The sequence below is a fragment of the Macrotis lagotis genome, chromosome 1, assembly GCF_037893015.1.
Source record: "Macrotis lagotis isolate mMagLag1 chromosome 1, bilby.v1.9.chrom.fasta, whole genome shotgun sequence".
Classification (NCBI taxonomy): domain Eukaryota; kingdom Metazoa; phylum Chordata; class Mammalia; order Peramelemorphia; family Peramelidae; genus Macrotis; species Macrotis lagotis.
In genome coordinates this window covers 740,579,203-740,592,924 of record NC_133658.1, presented here as the reverse complement: position 1 = coordinate 740,592,924, position 13,722 = coordinate 740,579,203, and the positions used below count along the sequence as shown (strand labels likewise).

The following is a 13,722-nucleotide window of genomic DNA, read 5'->3' as shown; positions in this document are numbered from 1 at the left end:
AGAGATAGAAAAAGAGGGAACAGACAGTCCCTCTAGGAGTTTACATTGTCAAGTGGCAGGACAAATAAGGAATACATGCAGGAAAGGAAAGATAAAGAGTAGGAGGGAGGGAGGAGGAAGGCAAGAGAGGGGGAGGTGCTTAATAAATACTGATTTTTTAAAAAAAATTTAATTGAATCAGATCAGGAAACTACTATTACTGTGAGCAGAGTGCTAAGACATTGATACAACCTCATGCTGAAATAGTTATTAAAATAATGTTTGGAATCATGGGGCAGTTTCAGAGTAAAATTTTGTGTACTATGGTACAATGAACAGTGGCTGATAGCAAAATTATGTGGAATCACAAAAATGGTAGGGCTCAGCTAGGTAGTTTGGGTAAGAAAAAGACAGAGAAAAGTTTAAAACTTGAGAATGTGTGGCTTAAAGCAGAGGTATCAGGCACAAGCTTGCAATATTTCCCAAGTAGTGGAAACAGACTAAAATGTAACTGAGAATTATTTAACAAATTTAATAACGATACAAATGAACAAACATGTTAATATGTGATTTTTAAAGTCAATATTGGCCCCCATTTCAGTTTGAGTTTGATACTACTGACTTAAAGTATATAGCAAGTGGTGATCACAGCTCAGTCTTGATGACAACCATCATTCAGAATGGTCAGGTACCTCAGAAGCTGACCCCTGTCCATTTTGGGGGTCCAGTCCCCAGACAATCATCAGAGATGCACCTTGGTATAATGGAAGAGCATTGCACTTGGGAATTGGGAAGAACCAAGTTTGAATTCCGATTCAGAAACTTCTAAGCTATGTAATCAACCCTAGGCAAATAGTGATTTGGCAAAACACAAAAGGTTCTCTCAGTTTCAATTGAGATAAAGTGTTTTTAATCTAAATATAAGAGGGAAGGTCTATCATTGCACCAAATTTGTCTTCTGACTTTGATGTCAAAGTAAAAAAAATAGTTTTATGATTATTCCTTTCAATCTATTGGCTTACTCACCTACTTATTCCAATGCTTTATTCACTATAAAGAGACAACCAAGACCACTCAATTATGAAGAAGACCATACTTTCCCATTAATTTGGCCATGGTGTCATTAAGACAGACACTGGTAGAAAGCATCTTTACTGTGGGAAATGTTTCACTGGATGCATGAAAACCATTTAGCATATATGGGGTTTCAAAAAAAAAATCAATCAACAAGTTTCTGAATATTCAAGACAAAAGAAATACTGAAGTTTATACCTTTACGAAGAAGAACTTCAGGGGCAATATAGTTCGGAGTTCCAACAAGTGAATGTGCCAAACATCTCTGATGTTGCTTTTTAGCTCTTTGCTCTAGGGTCTTTAGCCTGTCTCCACATCGACAATTTGATACATCATCCCAGAGGTCACTAGGTTCCATGCTATCCTGTCTGATATGACTTCCTTTTGTCCAAAAAAAGAGGGGAAAAATTGTTTTTAACAATACAATATACACAGCATAAAACAGAAAGGGGATTTAAAAGTCTTGATAGATAAAATAAGTAATGTTCACTAAGGATACTATGGTGAACTGAAGACCTAAAGTTAAATTAAACCAATAGAAGAACATGATTAGACAGACAGAAATAAAGTAGAAAAGCAGATGGGGAATCATAGTAAAACACTAATTGAATAGGTTTAGCTACCTGTTATCTTCAATACTTCAACTTCAAGAGATCTGAGAGCTTTAGTAGATGCCATCATGAGTTATTATAGCCAAAAACTTATCACCTATAGGCAATCTTCTGGAGCTACTTTCTGGTGACACAAGCTAGTCTTGTTCTTCAGTGACAGATGTGCAATACATCATCAGGCTTGTACTAATTTGCTTAGGGCCTGTCTGAACCTATACTGTCCTGGAAGAGCCTTTAAGCACACAGGACCACCTCCATGCCATAGATACAATGATAGGATTTCCTCTCTTTTAAATTCAACATGCTCTTGGGGTATACAAAATGATTTAAATGATAACATGATCTTGGGATCTCCAAAAAAAACCAAAGAGGAGACAAAATCAAAGCAGAAAAGGAGATTTCAGTGAATTGTTTTCAAAGTATTTTCATGATACTTGCAGAACTTTTGTTCCTAGAGCTCTTTAAAGAACACTGGCAGTTTTCAGTTTAGCCCCTGTAAATCCATTATTAAGGCTGCTTTTTAAAAAAGAATATTTATTTAAGGCAATGGGAATAAGTGATTTGCCCAAAAATCACACAGCTAGGCAATTATTAAGTGTCAGAGGTCACATTTGAACTCAGGTCCTCCTGACTCCAGGGCCAGTGTTCTATCTACTGTGTCCCCTCTCTGCCCCTTAAGGTGTTTTTAATAAGGATATGGACATCACAAAATTCTCAAAAAAAAAAAAGGAGAAATAATTCATTTTAACTAAAAAATAGCAAACTGGTATCACATGGCAGGAAATACTTTTAGGGAGTGAAGGACAGACATGTATAAATAAAAAGAGTGTGTTGGGAATCCAAAATAGCCAGGATTCAATATTAATAAAGAAGGTTTAAATGAAGGGTTATTAAACATTTTTTTGTCATGACCTATCTATCCTTATTCCTCACTCCTCTTCATGTACCCTTGGTAGTCTGATGAGGCATATGGATTCTATGGTATGTTTTAAAATAAAGCATGTAAGATCACAATACTGTTATAAAACATTTTATAAAAACTCATGAGTTCACAAACCCTAGATTAAGAACTCCTAACCTAGAAGACTTAGCATACAATATAAGTAAACACAATACCTTTCTGATAGTATTTGGAATTATGAGTCCATCTAAATCCAGTGCAGAGCCCAAAATCAGTCAGTTTGATGTGACCATCGTGATCTATCAAAATGTTATCTGGCTTGATGTCTCTGTGAATAAAGCCCATCTTATGGACACTCTCTATGGCCAAAGTCAACTCTGCAATATAAAATCTGGCCAGGTGCTCAGGAAAGACCTCCATCCTTATGAGCAGGCTCATCATGTCCCCACCAGGGATGTAGTCCATCACAAAATACAGGTTGTCTTTGTCTTGGAAGGAGTAGTAGAGTTTAACCACCCACTCATTGTCTGCCTCTGCCAATATATCTCTTTCTGCCTTGACATGAGCCACCTGGTTACGATTGAGTACATCCTTCTTCCTCAGGGTTTTCATGGCATACAAAGCATGAGTATCTACTTTGAAAGCAAGACAAACTTCTCCAAAAGCACCAATACCCAGGGTTTTAATTTTTACAAACATAGATTTGTCCATTTTGGCCCTCTTCAGTCTGTTGTAGTTGGACTCCTTCTGGTAGAGTATCTTCCTCATCTGTTCCTGTTCAGCTTCACAGAGACCAGCCTTTGGTGGGGGAAGAAACCAAAGAAAAAAATATTAAAGAACATAAGAAATGGGACATGAAGTATAGGGACAAACTCAGCACTCACCAGAGTGGATGAGTTGATTCATAAAATGATACAGAAAAATAAGTCCCATTCCTTCTAAGGAGGATGATAATGATTGGCTTGCTTTTTTCCTTTACATATTGGACCCCAGCCTAAAACTGCAGAGATTTTAGAATTCAAAAGAAAAACATTAAATTCTTTCTCTTACTTATTTAGAGAATCTCTAAAACCATGGAAAACAACTGAAATGACTGTTTATGTTGAAACAAGAGCCTATGAGAAATGGCTATAGAATATCTGAAAACTTCAGGAGCTAAGGGGAAAAAAGAAAGAAAAGATGACTAATTCAGTGAAGTTGCCAGTTTCTTGAAGGCAGCAGGTAGTTTTTAGTAATTATAAATGGCAGAATTTTTTTTTATTTTTTTAATGAATGATGACCTTCCAGAGCTTCTCAACATTGGTTGGTTATACTAAAAGCATGATTTATTGAGGCTGTATGTGAATGACACACGCCAATACTGAGTAGATAAAATATATTATCATTATTCTAATTTTTTAAACTTCTAAGCTAGAAAAACCACAAACCTTACTTTCATGCTCCTTTGAAATATTAACAAAATTCTTTAGTAGCATTATCCTTTCTGTTAACTTAAGAAAATAATGCAATTTTTTCTATATTAAAAATCCCCAACATTTAAGTCATCTGGGCTTGCAAGATTTCTTTTTTTTTTTTATCATTTATTTATTCTTATTTTGTACAAATAATGTTTTTTATACATTACTAAAATACTCTTAAGAGTAAACAAAATAGGGGTGGCTAGGTGGCGCAGTGGATAAAGCACCGGCTCTGGAGTCAGGAGTACCTGAGTTCAAATCAGGCCTCAGACACTTAATAATTACCTAGCTGTGTGGCCTTGGGCAAGCCACTTAACCCCATTTGTCTTGCAAAAAACTAAAAAAAAAAAAAAAAAAAAAAGAGTAAACAAAATACCCCTCCCCCCAAAAAATCTAGACCTGCATGAGCAATAAGGTCAAGGGAAGAGAAAAAATTAAAATTAAAAATAATAATAATACTTGTAGGTATGGCCAGGTGGCGCAGTGGATGGAGTACTGGCCCTGGAGCCAGGAGCACCCAAGCCCAGATCCAGCTCCATACACCCAACAATCACAACTGTGTGACCCTGTGCAAGCTACCCCAACCCCACTGCCCTGCAAAAACCAAAAAAAAAAAAAAAAAAAAAAAAGGCCCAAAATAAAATAAAATAGTAATAATAATAGTAGAGGTGGCTAGGTGACGGACAAAGCCCTTGAGCCAGGAGCACCTGGGTCCAAATCCGGCCTCAGACACCCAACAATCACCCAGCTGTGCAGCCCCAGGTAACCCCCCCAAATAATAATAATAATAATAATAATAATAATAATAATAATAATAATAATAATAATAATAATAATATGTTTCAGTCTATGTTCCAACACCACCAGCTCTGTTGCGGGTGGATCACATTCTTTATGATAAGTCCATTACAAAAGTTACTTCCATATTTTTCCACCGTTGCCTTTGTTGATTGCAACTCCCTCCTTTCGTACTTCTCCACTACCATGTACTATATTTTCTCTCTCTCTTTTCACTCTGACTCTGCTGTAGGGTAGCTGAGTGGTGCAGCAGACAGATCCCCAGCCCTGGGGCCAAGAGGCCCCGAGCCCCCATACCACTCCTTAGGCCCAGCATCCACCTGGCCCTATGGTCCAGGACAGGCTATACAATCCCAGTCCCTTGCAAGAAGTAAAAAAGAAAATGTGTTATATCTGACCACTCTCCCCCCGTGGTCCATCCTCTCCTCCATCACTCACATCCCCCCACCCCATCCCCCTTCTCTCCTTTTTACTCCAGATGTAAGCGTACCCCTCTGCCACGGGGCTGAGGTGGGGGGACCCTGCTGTTCTATGGGGGGTGCCTAGACTGTGATCAGGATCCAAATGTGGTCAGAACCCCAGAGTCCTGTTCCAGGGACAGAGGACAGAGCTCGGCAGTCTCTCTCTTCACTCCCCTCCCTAGGCTCAGCACTCATGCCCTGGGGGCTCCTGCTTACCGGCTTCTGCTTCTGGTTCCTAGATCTGGGCTGCCCTAACCACACTGCTTGCTGTGTGCCCTGAGGACTGGGCTTCACGTGCTCGCTCTGGCAGAGGTCCCCCACTGATCCCCCAAGTTGTGCCCTGTGCTCCCTGGGGTGTAGGTCAGGAAATTGCCCTGGCTGCTGTGAACCGTGGCTCCCAGCACCCTGGGGCTGCCTCCAGGAGGCTGAAGTTCCTTCACTCTGGTGGGCCACCCCTCTGGCAGGCTGCCCCTCCAACCCTGGGGAGCAGAACCTTTCCACTCTTTTCCAAGTTACCTTGGCTTGGAGAACTGCCTCACTGCATCCCTCTGTGGGTTCTGCTTCTCAAAAATTTAGTTAGAGTCCTTAGCTTATAAATTTTGAGTGAGAGCACCTAAGAGATGGTCCTCTCTTGTTGCCTTCTTGGCTGCCCCACAAGAACATTTCTAATAAGGTTAGGAACTCATAGCTCTGGTAGGAAATTTTTTTTGACATCAAACCTAAATGTGGCTCTCTGAGGGTCCCTGCTTCTGTTCTCTGGGGCAAGGGAGAACAAGTTTGAATTTTCTTTCCAGATGGCAGTCCTTCAAATACTTGAGGACTACCTTTTATCCCCACCAAGACCAGGTTGCATGACATGTCTTAGACACATTTCTAGTTCTTTAGCCTTCATTGCTCTGACCTATTATTAATGATATAAAACTAAATTCAAAGGTATGTGTGTGCCTAACTATATGTATATATGCATATATAAACACATATATATCGGTATTAAAAGAAATTACCTTAGCCATTTCTTGCTCCAATTGTAATCGTCTGTTAATTTTCTGTTGGTAGGTTTTTAAGACATTCTCCACATGTTGCTCCATATAGAACTTAAAAGCAAAAGGGGAGTAACTCTTAATTCGAGATTCTCTCTTCTCTTCATCTTTGCTGTTCTTACGTACAGGGACAGGAGAGGTTTGGATTTGCTTTATATCCTTCCCTGGCTTTTCCACCTTGGAGTTCTTACTGCTTTTGTCATTTCTCTCAACACTGTCCTCAGTTTGACTGTTTATAGAGTTAGGAACCCCCCGAAGGGTTTGTTCCACCCCCACACAAAGGCTATTTATGTCAAACTGCTCTGAACTGTTTGGAAGGAGCAGATGCTTGGGATATGGTGGTGGTGGGCACCTGGGCTCCTGGGTGCCATAATCAACATCCAATGGGTAAGCATTTGGGCTTCCCTTGGGGAGAGGGTGCTGCTCCATCATTTCTAAACCTTCTACACCTGGTGTCTTTGGGGGAAGCCAGGCTGGGTGAGAGGGTCCTACAGCTGTCTGAGGCTCCGGCCTCATAACTCTCACACTCTTCACTGGATGCAGGATGTGGGCAGCTGTGACGGCTGTGATGGTATTGGGGGAAGGGATAGAGGCATCCGTTTTGTTGGCAGGTCCTGTCCTGATGGACACAGCCACAGGCGGCTGCTGGTGGTTGTTGAATGAGTTAGTTCTGCTTGGAACGTGGCTATCAGGTCGGAATGAGACGTGCGGTCGAGGGGAAGTCTCTAGGCTTGGGTTCTGTAGAGAATCCCTCCGTGATAGAGTAGAGGACTGCCAGCCCTGGACGGCAGGGTTGTTTATGTCATATAAGTCCATGTTCAAGCTATTTCTAGATGGGGTGAGGAGACTCTGGGATGGGTTGTCTGAAAAGTCATTAGCAAAGGCTGGACTCCGAGTAGCCATCATCTGGTGCATCTGGTGAGAGGAGGGGCTGCTTTGCTTATGATGAGAATGGGTCATGTACAGGTTTGATGCAGCTGGCTGAAATGTGTGGCCAGAATTGTTCTGGACCACTTGCCCTTTACTTGGAAGATTTGCATAGCCACCATCTTGCTGAATCTTGTTTTGAAAAGACGGGCTTCGCTGGATGCCATACCCCATTGGTTCCCCCTGTACAGTCATGTGTGGCCTGCCATAGTGGGGGCCATTTGAACCGTGAGATGGCTGGAGCTGCAGGGCCTGGCTGCTGTGATTAGCAACAGGATAATTTATGCTTGGAGCCTCCAAATTTGCCGAATAGCCTTTGGACTGGTGCTGATGACCCCCCGAGGAGTTATGAGGGCTGACCCCAAGAGGTCTGGGTCCTGTGGGAGTCAGAGCTGAAGGCTGAGAAGCCGAAAGCAAATAATCCATGTACTGCCTGGGCACATCACTCAGCATGTTTGCCCCTTCTACTCCAAAGCCCGTGCCTTCATAGGCTGCACTACTGATGTGATAGGATGGGAAAGATTCACTTGTTCCTTCAAAGCTTGGCCTTCGAGTCACATTATTTGGCACACTTCCTTTTCCTGAAGAGAAAGAGTAGAGACATTGCATTAGGAGCTATCTGGTTCAACCCAAAATGATAAGAGTTTCTCTGGTCTTTATTTTTATTTTGGATCCCTAGTTTTTATGGAGAAGATCCAAGAAACCCCTCTGGTTCTTCATGATGAACCTTCTTTGAAAATAGAGACAAAAGGGGCAGCTAGGTGGCACAGTGGATAGAGCACCGGCCTTGTAGTCAAGAGTACCTGAGTTCAAATCCGCCCTCAGACACTTAATAATTACCTAGCTGTGAGGCCTTGGGCAAGCCAGTTAACCCCATTGCCTTGCAAAGAGAGAGACAAAAGATCCATTTGCCACCACACTGCATCAAAGACGGAAATGCCAGAAAGGGTCCAACGTGCATTTATTTCTTCCTGTTTCTACCATAGAAAAGAACAGGAGTAGCAAAAGTCAAGAAATGGCAATGAAGAACTAGGCTGAAGAATTTGTGAACGAAATGTCAAGGAATAAAGAAAGGAAAAGAGGAGTGTCGTGAAGTCATGGGAATTATATTTTCTGGAACTACCCTTCTTTTATGCATGATGATGACTAAGATACTAAGAAAATGTCATTTTTGCCTGAATTATTCACTTAAAAGCTTAAAAATATCAATGTATTCTCAAAGTTTTTAATTATCTATGACCTCTTATTCTCCAAAGGAAGACATTTCTGATGCCCCTGACATGACATAAAAGAAAAACTAGGCTCTCTTACTGCTATCACTACACCCTGCAACACTTGCTTTTGTTAGAAGTCTTAAAAATTTCCCAAACTGTTGAGGACAAAAACTCTAACAATCCTTTTGATTTTCTCACAGCATTATTTGAATCAAAGTCACCATGGCATTTTAAAGTCTCATCTTAAAGATTTGCCACATATACCAAAATTTCTTTACTTAAGAGGCATGGCAGTCAGGGGTCTCCTGCTAGAGAAAAGATGTGATAGTTTGCAGCCAAGTTAAGTTTAAAACACCCAAGTACCAGTTTTTTTCACTCATCCTTCAGGAATACAGATCACTAACCACAGATATTTAGAAGAATGGCAGTTTGTCAGTCACTGTCCCTGAACCCACATTCTCACTTTTCTGACTGTAAATTTAAGTTAATTCTTGAATTTTTTTTTCCCTATAAAGAAAGACGTATGTATATTCTGCCACTTTTTTTGGGGGGGGGGCTTATAAGGCAATGGGGTTAAGTGACTTGCTAAGTCACACAGCTAGGTAATTATTAAGTGTCTGGGTCTGGATTTCAACTCAGGTTTTCCTGACTGGAGCCAGTACTCTAACCACTGTACCACCTACCTTCCCCAACTCTGCCACTTTTTTTAATATGACATTTTAGCTTGAGAGGCTGAAGACTAAAATGTGTTTTGCTTTTATTTCATTCTCTTATCTCCTTATAATAACCCTGTTAGGATGGGAGGGTAACTCTGATATACCCATTATCTGAATAAATTTGGGATTGTAAAGTGGTGTGGAAAATCTCTCAATTATAGACAGCCACAAACAAATTAGAGAAGCAGAAAAATTCACATTTATGAGAGAATTTATGACCACCCAACAGAAAAAGATCACAGGGGATAAAATGAACAATTTTTATTACACAAAAGTGAAAAGTTTTTACATAAACAAAATCAATGCAGTTTAAATTAAGAGGGAAAACTAGGGTAAAAATCTTTTTTTTTAAACAAGTTTCTAGGATAATAGCTTATACCAAGATATAGATTCAAATATATAAGAGCAATTCTTCAAAAAATAAGAGTGGAAAAGATATGAACAGGCAATTCTCAAAACAAGAAGAAGATATTAATAACATTTGGAAAAAACTCTCCAAATCATCAATAATAGTGGAATTTTATTGTACTGTAAAATTTATAAAATGCATTCCACATATTATTGCACTGGATTTGACTTTCACAAAACCACTGTGAAGTAGGTGCTATTATTATCTATTTTATGGATGAAGAAATTGAGGCACAGAAACATGCCAGGGTCACAAAGCTAGTAAATGTCAAAGGCAAGTTTTCATAAATCCAATTTTTATCCACTATAACACTTAGCTACCTCCTTATATAAGAGAAAATTAAGAAAAATGACATTCACAAAGATGACAAAAAGACAAAAGATAACTAACTGTTGGAGGCTATAGGAGAATAAGCAAATAAACACTTGATAGGGTTGAAAATTGATCCAATTCTGGAAAGCAATTTAGAACTTTAACCAAAAGTCAACAAACTCTGAATATCCCTGGATCCATCAATAACACTAAGAACAAACAATCTGTCCTGGAGTCAGCTGAACATAGTTCCAAGGGTCTACTGTAAAGTTTTCAGAGTTAGCATTTACTTAAACCACAGAAATCAACAATGCTACAAATCAGGGCTTGATTATTTTTCTGATTGTATATACTTAAAAAAGTATTGATGTAGATTAAACTTAAAAATATGTTTACACATTCCACTCATAACCCACTAAGCATTTACCAAAATACTCAGAGGCACAGAAACCAAAGAGATGAAAGAGGAAAGGAGTTCCTAAGTGCAAGAATATTCACAGAAACACAATTTATTGTATCAAAAAATCAGGAACAGAGTCATTAATGGTAAAAGGAATTATCATATATGAGTATAGTGAAATATTACTGTGCCTTAAAAAAAAGACATAGGGGATAGTCAGAGAAACTTTGAAAGACTTGTATGATCAGATACAGAATGAAGTGAACAGAAGCAAAAGAACAATTTGTTACCACTACAATACTGTAAAGAAAAATAGATTTGAAAGACACGAATGCTCTAACCAAATCAATGACTACTCATGACTCCAGAAAACTGATTAAGCATGCCTCTCATCTCCTACAAGATGTGATAGATGACAGGGTGAAAATGAGACATATAGTTCTGGATTTGGAAGTAATGATGCAAAAAAAAGAAAGAAAGAAAGAAAAGAAGAATGTCAAAGAATTGAAAAGAATGAACAGAGAACAGGGGTGGCTAGGTGGTGCAGTGGATAGAGCACTGGCCTTGGAGTCAGGAGTACCTGAGTTCAAATCTGGCCTCAGACACTTAATAATTACCTAGCTGTGTGGCTTTGGGCAAGCCACTTAACCCCATTGCCTTGAAAAAAAAAACAAAAAAAAAAGAATGAAGAGAAAACAGAAAGAAGTTCACAAGGCAGGCAGACAAGCAAAACAGTTTTGAAACTAATATATTAGATTAATGATCCTTTTAAAAAAGGAAACAAGTAGGATGTACTGAATATTTGATTCGTATATGCAATTTTCTTTTTGTTGTTGTTCTTTGTATGTGGGAATGTTCATGTTAATACTTGTGAACTTCAGAAAAAAACTGTTTAAAAATCTATTGATGATGGTTAGATTTGATTCTATTTGCCCCCAAAGCAACCCCACCTTTAAAACACAAAGCTATTTTCTTCAGATAAAATACAAGAAGCTCACCTGAGGAGGTCTGCTTAATGACCCGCACAATTTGCTCATTTCTTGGGTCCACATAACCCATTTTACTAATATATTCCAGAGCGGCTTCAATATTTTTACTGCCTGTTTGTTTGAGTGCTCTTATCGCCATCTCCTGGAACAAAAGGAAAAGCAAATATTAATCCGTGAAAAATGTTAAGTCTGATGTCATCTTTTTACAAAAACCCTTTTTATTCCTGGCTCTAGCTGGTTATGTAGTGTGACTTTCTCAACTTTAACCTTCAGTTGTATTTAGGCTAATTTGAGTTCCATCCTAAGTACAATTATAGTGAACTCATACAATAAAAACTTACATTGAAGGAAGGATTAAGAATTATGAAGCACTTTCCTACTACATACTGTGGGGTAAGTAGAGCTAACATTATCTCCATTTGAGAGATTGTGAACTGAGGCTGAGAGAGGTTCATGTCACATAGAGAATAAAATAGGGGCTTTCTGACTCCAAATTCAATGCTCCTTGAACTAAATACACAAATTACAATATACTTGTTTACATTTGTGTACATATCATACTAAATAAACCACAACAAATCAGCCTTATTACCCAAGTCCCCAAAGGCCCCTTAAGTCCCAGCTTTTTGGCTGGGAAACACATGAGTTTTATAAACTTAATGGTAGCAAAACCTAGTGGAAGTAACAGTACTCTCAGAGTCAAAACATTTGTGTCAAAATAACAAGTCCTTGGGAAAGATAATTAATCCTTTTATAAATATAAGTATATTCATAAATATATAAGTTATATATTATATCTGTATTTCTGGTTGTGAAATGAGAACCCTTAAGACTTGCTCCTACCCACTTCATGGGTATATCATGATGACACACATGGCCATATATTTGAAACCCCTTTTGTGTTCTTTAGAAGATAGATACAACATAATTCCTAGATCTTATTTTTAAAAGTCAACTCTTGGGTTTGTAGAAGTATGAGTACTGGAAACTATCTTTGCATGTAATAGAGGGAAAATAGAAAATTCTTGATTATCCACATTACTGAAGAGGAGATTTAGCACAGAATATTTAAATCACATAATAAAGTTTGTTTTAACTCTGATAGTGTATGACAGTAACATTTCACTTAATGGAAATCATATCAGTAGCAATTTCAACTCTCCTCAATAGTTATGAACCAGAAAGTAAGTTTAAAAGGTTTCTGAATAGCTGAAATATCATCAAATTCTATACAACTTCATTCCCTGAGGGAAGACTTCAAGGTCTTCACTCTGAGCTTACAATAATTTATATACAATTCCCACTAACTACAGTCATCTGGATTCTCTAGCAAATAGAAAACAGGCAGCAAATTAGAAGGTGGTGACAAGAGTCTGACTGAGAAGATATAAAAAAGAATTAAAAGTATGTTATGTTCACATCATTTAACATGGGATAAGTAATCCCTAAAGAATGCCTCAAGACCCTTTCAATGCCTCAGTTTCTTCATCTGCAAAATGAAAGGGTTTGGAGAGTAGATGACCTCTGAGTTTCCTTTCAGCTCTAGTTCTATGATCCTGTAAAGCTATAATATGATGATCCTAAGTTAATGAAAAAGAAACTATATTCCATGTACTCTCTTTTAGAAGGTAGGGCAACGTAGATTCTTATTTTAGAGAATTTTCTTCTAGAATGGTTAAAATTTGTTTTCCTGCTTAAAATAATGTTTCAGTTATCTAGGAAAATCACTTTGTGAAAAGTTTACTGTATTTATCCATAAGCATAGATAAATAAGACATCACCATAGGAGCAGATACTGGAGAGGTCTTTCCTGAATTAAAAGAAGGAAAACTAATGAAGAGGTAATTTTATCTCAAGCTTGTTCATTATAGACTATACAACAATCAAGTCATTAATTTAGTCAGAGCACCTACTAGAGCCCTAGATCTTCAAATGGACATCTAGGTCCTGGGTTTGGGATCAGGAACACTCATCTTCTAAAATGGGAAACCATTCTTTGCCAAGAAAATCCAAATGAGATCACAAAGAGTCAGACCCCCCTGAAAATGTAAAGTAATACTGATGTAACCTTGTATTCCAACCCTGAAGAAATTCATTCTTTGTGGCTCTACTGGGGGCCAACTAGCAGTGGTGGAGTGGCTAGAGTGCTAAAATGGAATCAGGAAGACCTGAATTCAAATTAAGTTTTAGATACTTACAAGTTGTGTTTCCTTGGATAAGACACTGTTTGCCTCAGTTTCCTCATCTGTAAAATGAGCTGGAGAAGGTAAATGCAAACCACTCCAGTATCTCTGCCAAGAAAACCCCAAATAGAGTCATGAAGAATCAGACATAACTGAAACAACTAAAAATGTGAGGTGATATTTATGTAACTCTGTCTTCTACTCTTGAGGAAATTATTTCTTTGTAGCTTTATTGGGGCCACCCAAGTGAT

General features: G+C 38.6%; 1 protein-coding gene across 5 annotated transcripts in view; it reads right to left on the bottom strand.

The window, feature by feature from the left end:
* Positions 1-13,722, bottom strand: part of LATS2 (large tumor suppressor kinase 2) — an 84,090-nt gene that overhangs the window by 7,409 nt on the left and 62,959 nt on the right. For 4 of the 5 annotated variants that reach the window (XM_074216229.1, XM_074216228.1, XM_074216227.1 and 1 more), the window contains exons 3-7: positions 13,487-13,579; positions 11,298-11,430; positions 6,286-7,829; positions 2,781-3,363; positions 1,252-1,434 (exon numbers count right to left, since the gene is read on the bottom strand). In XM_074216229.1, the coding sequence (XP_074072330.1) occupies positions 1,252-1,434; positions 2,781-3,363; positions 6,286-7,829; positions 11,298-11,430; positions 13,487-13,579 (2,536 nt within the window). The remainder of the gene's footprint in view (positions 1-1,251; positions 1,435-2,780; positions 3,364-6,285; positions 7,830-11,297; positions 11,431-13,486; positions 13,580-13,722) is intronic. The other variant, XM_074216232.1, reaches the window with a different exon arrangement.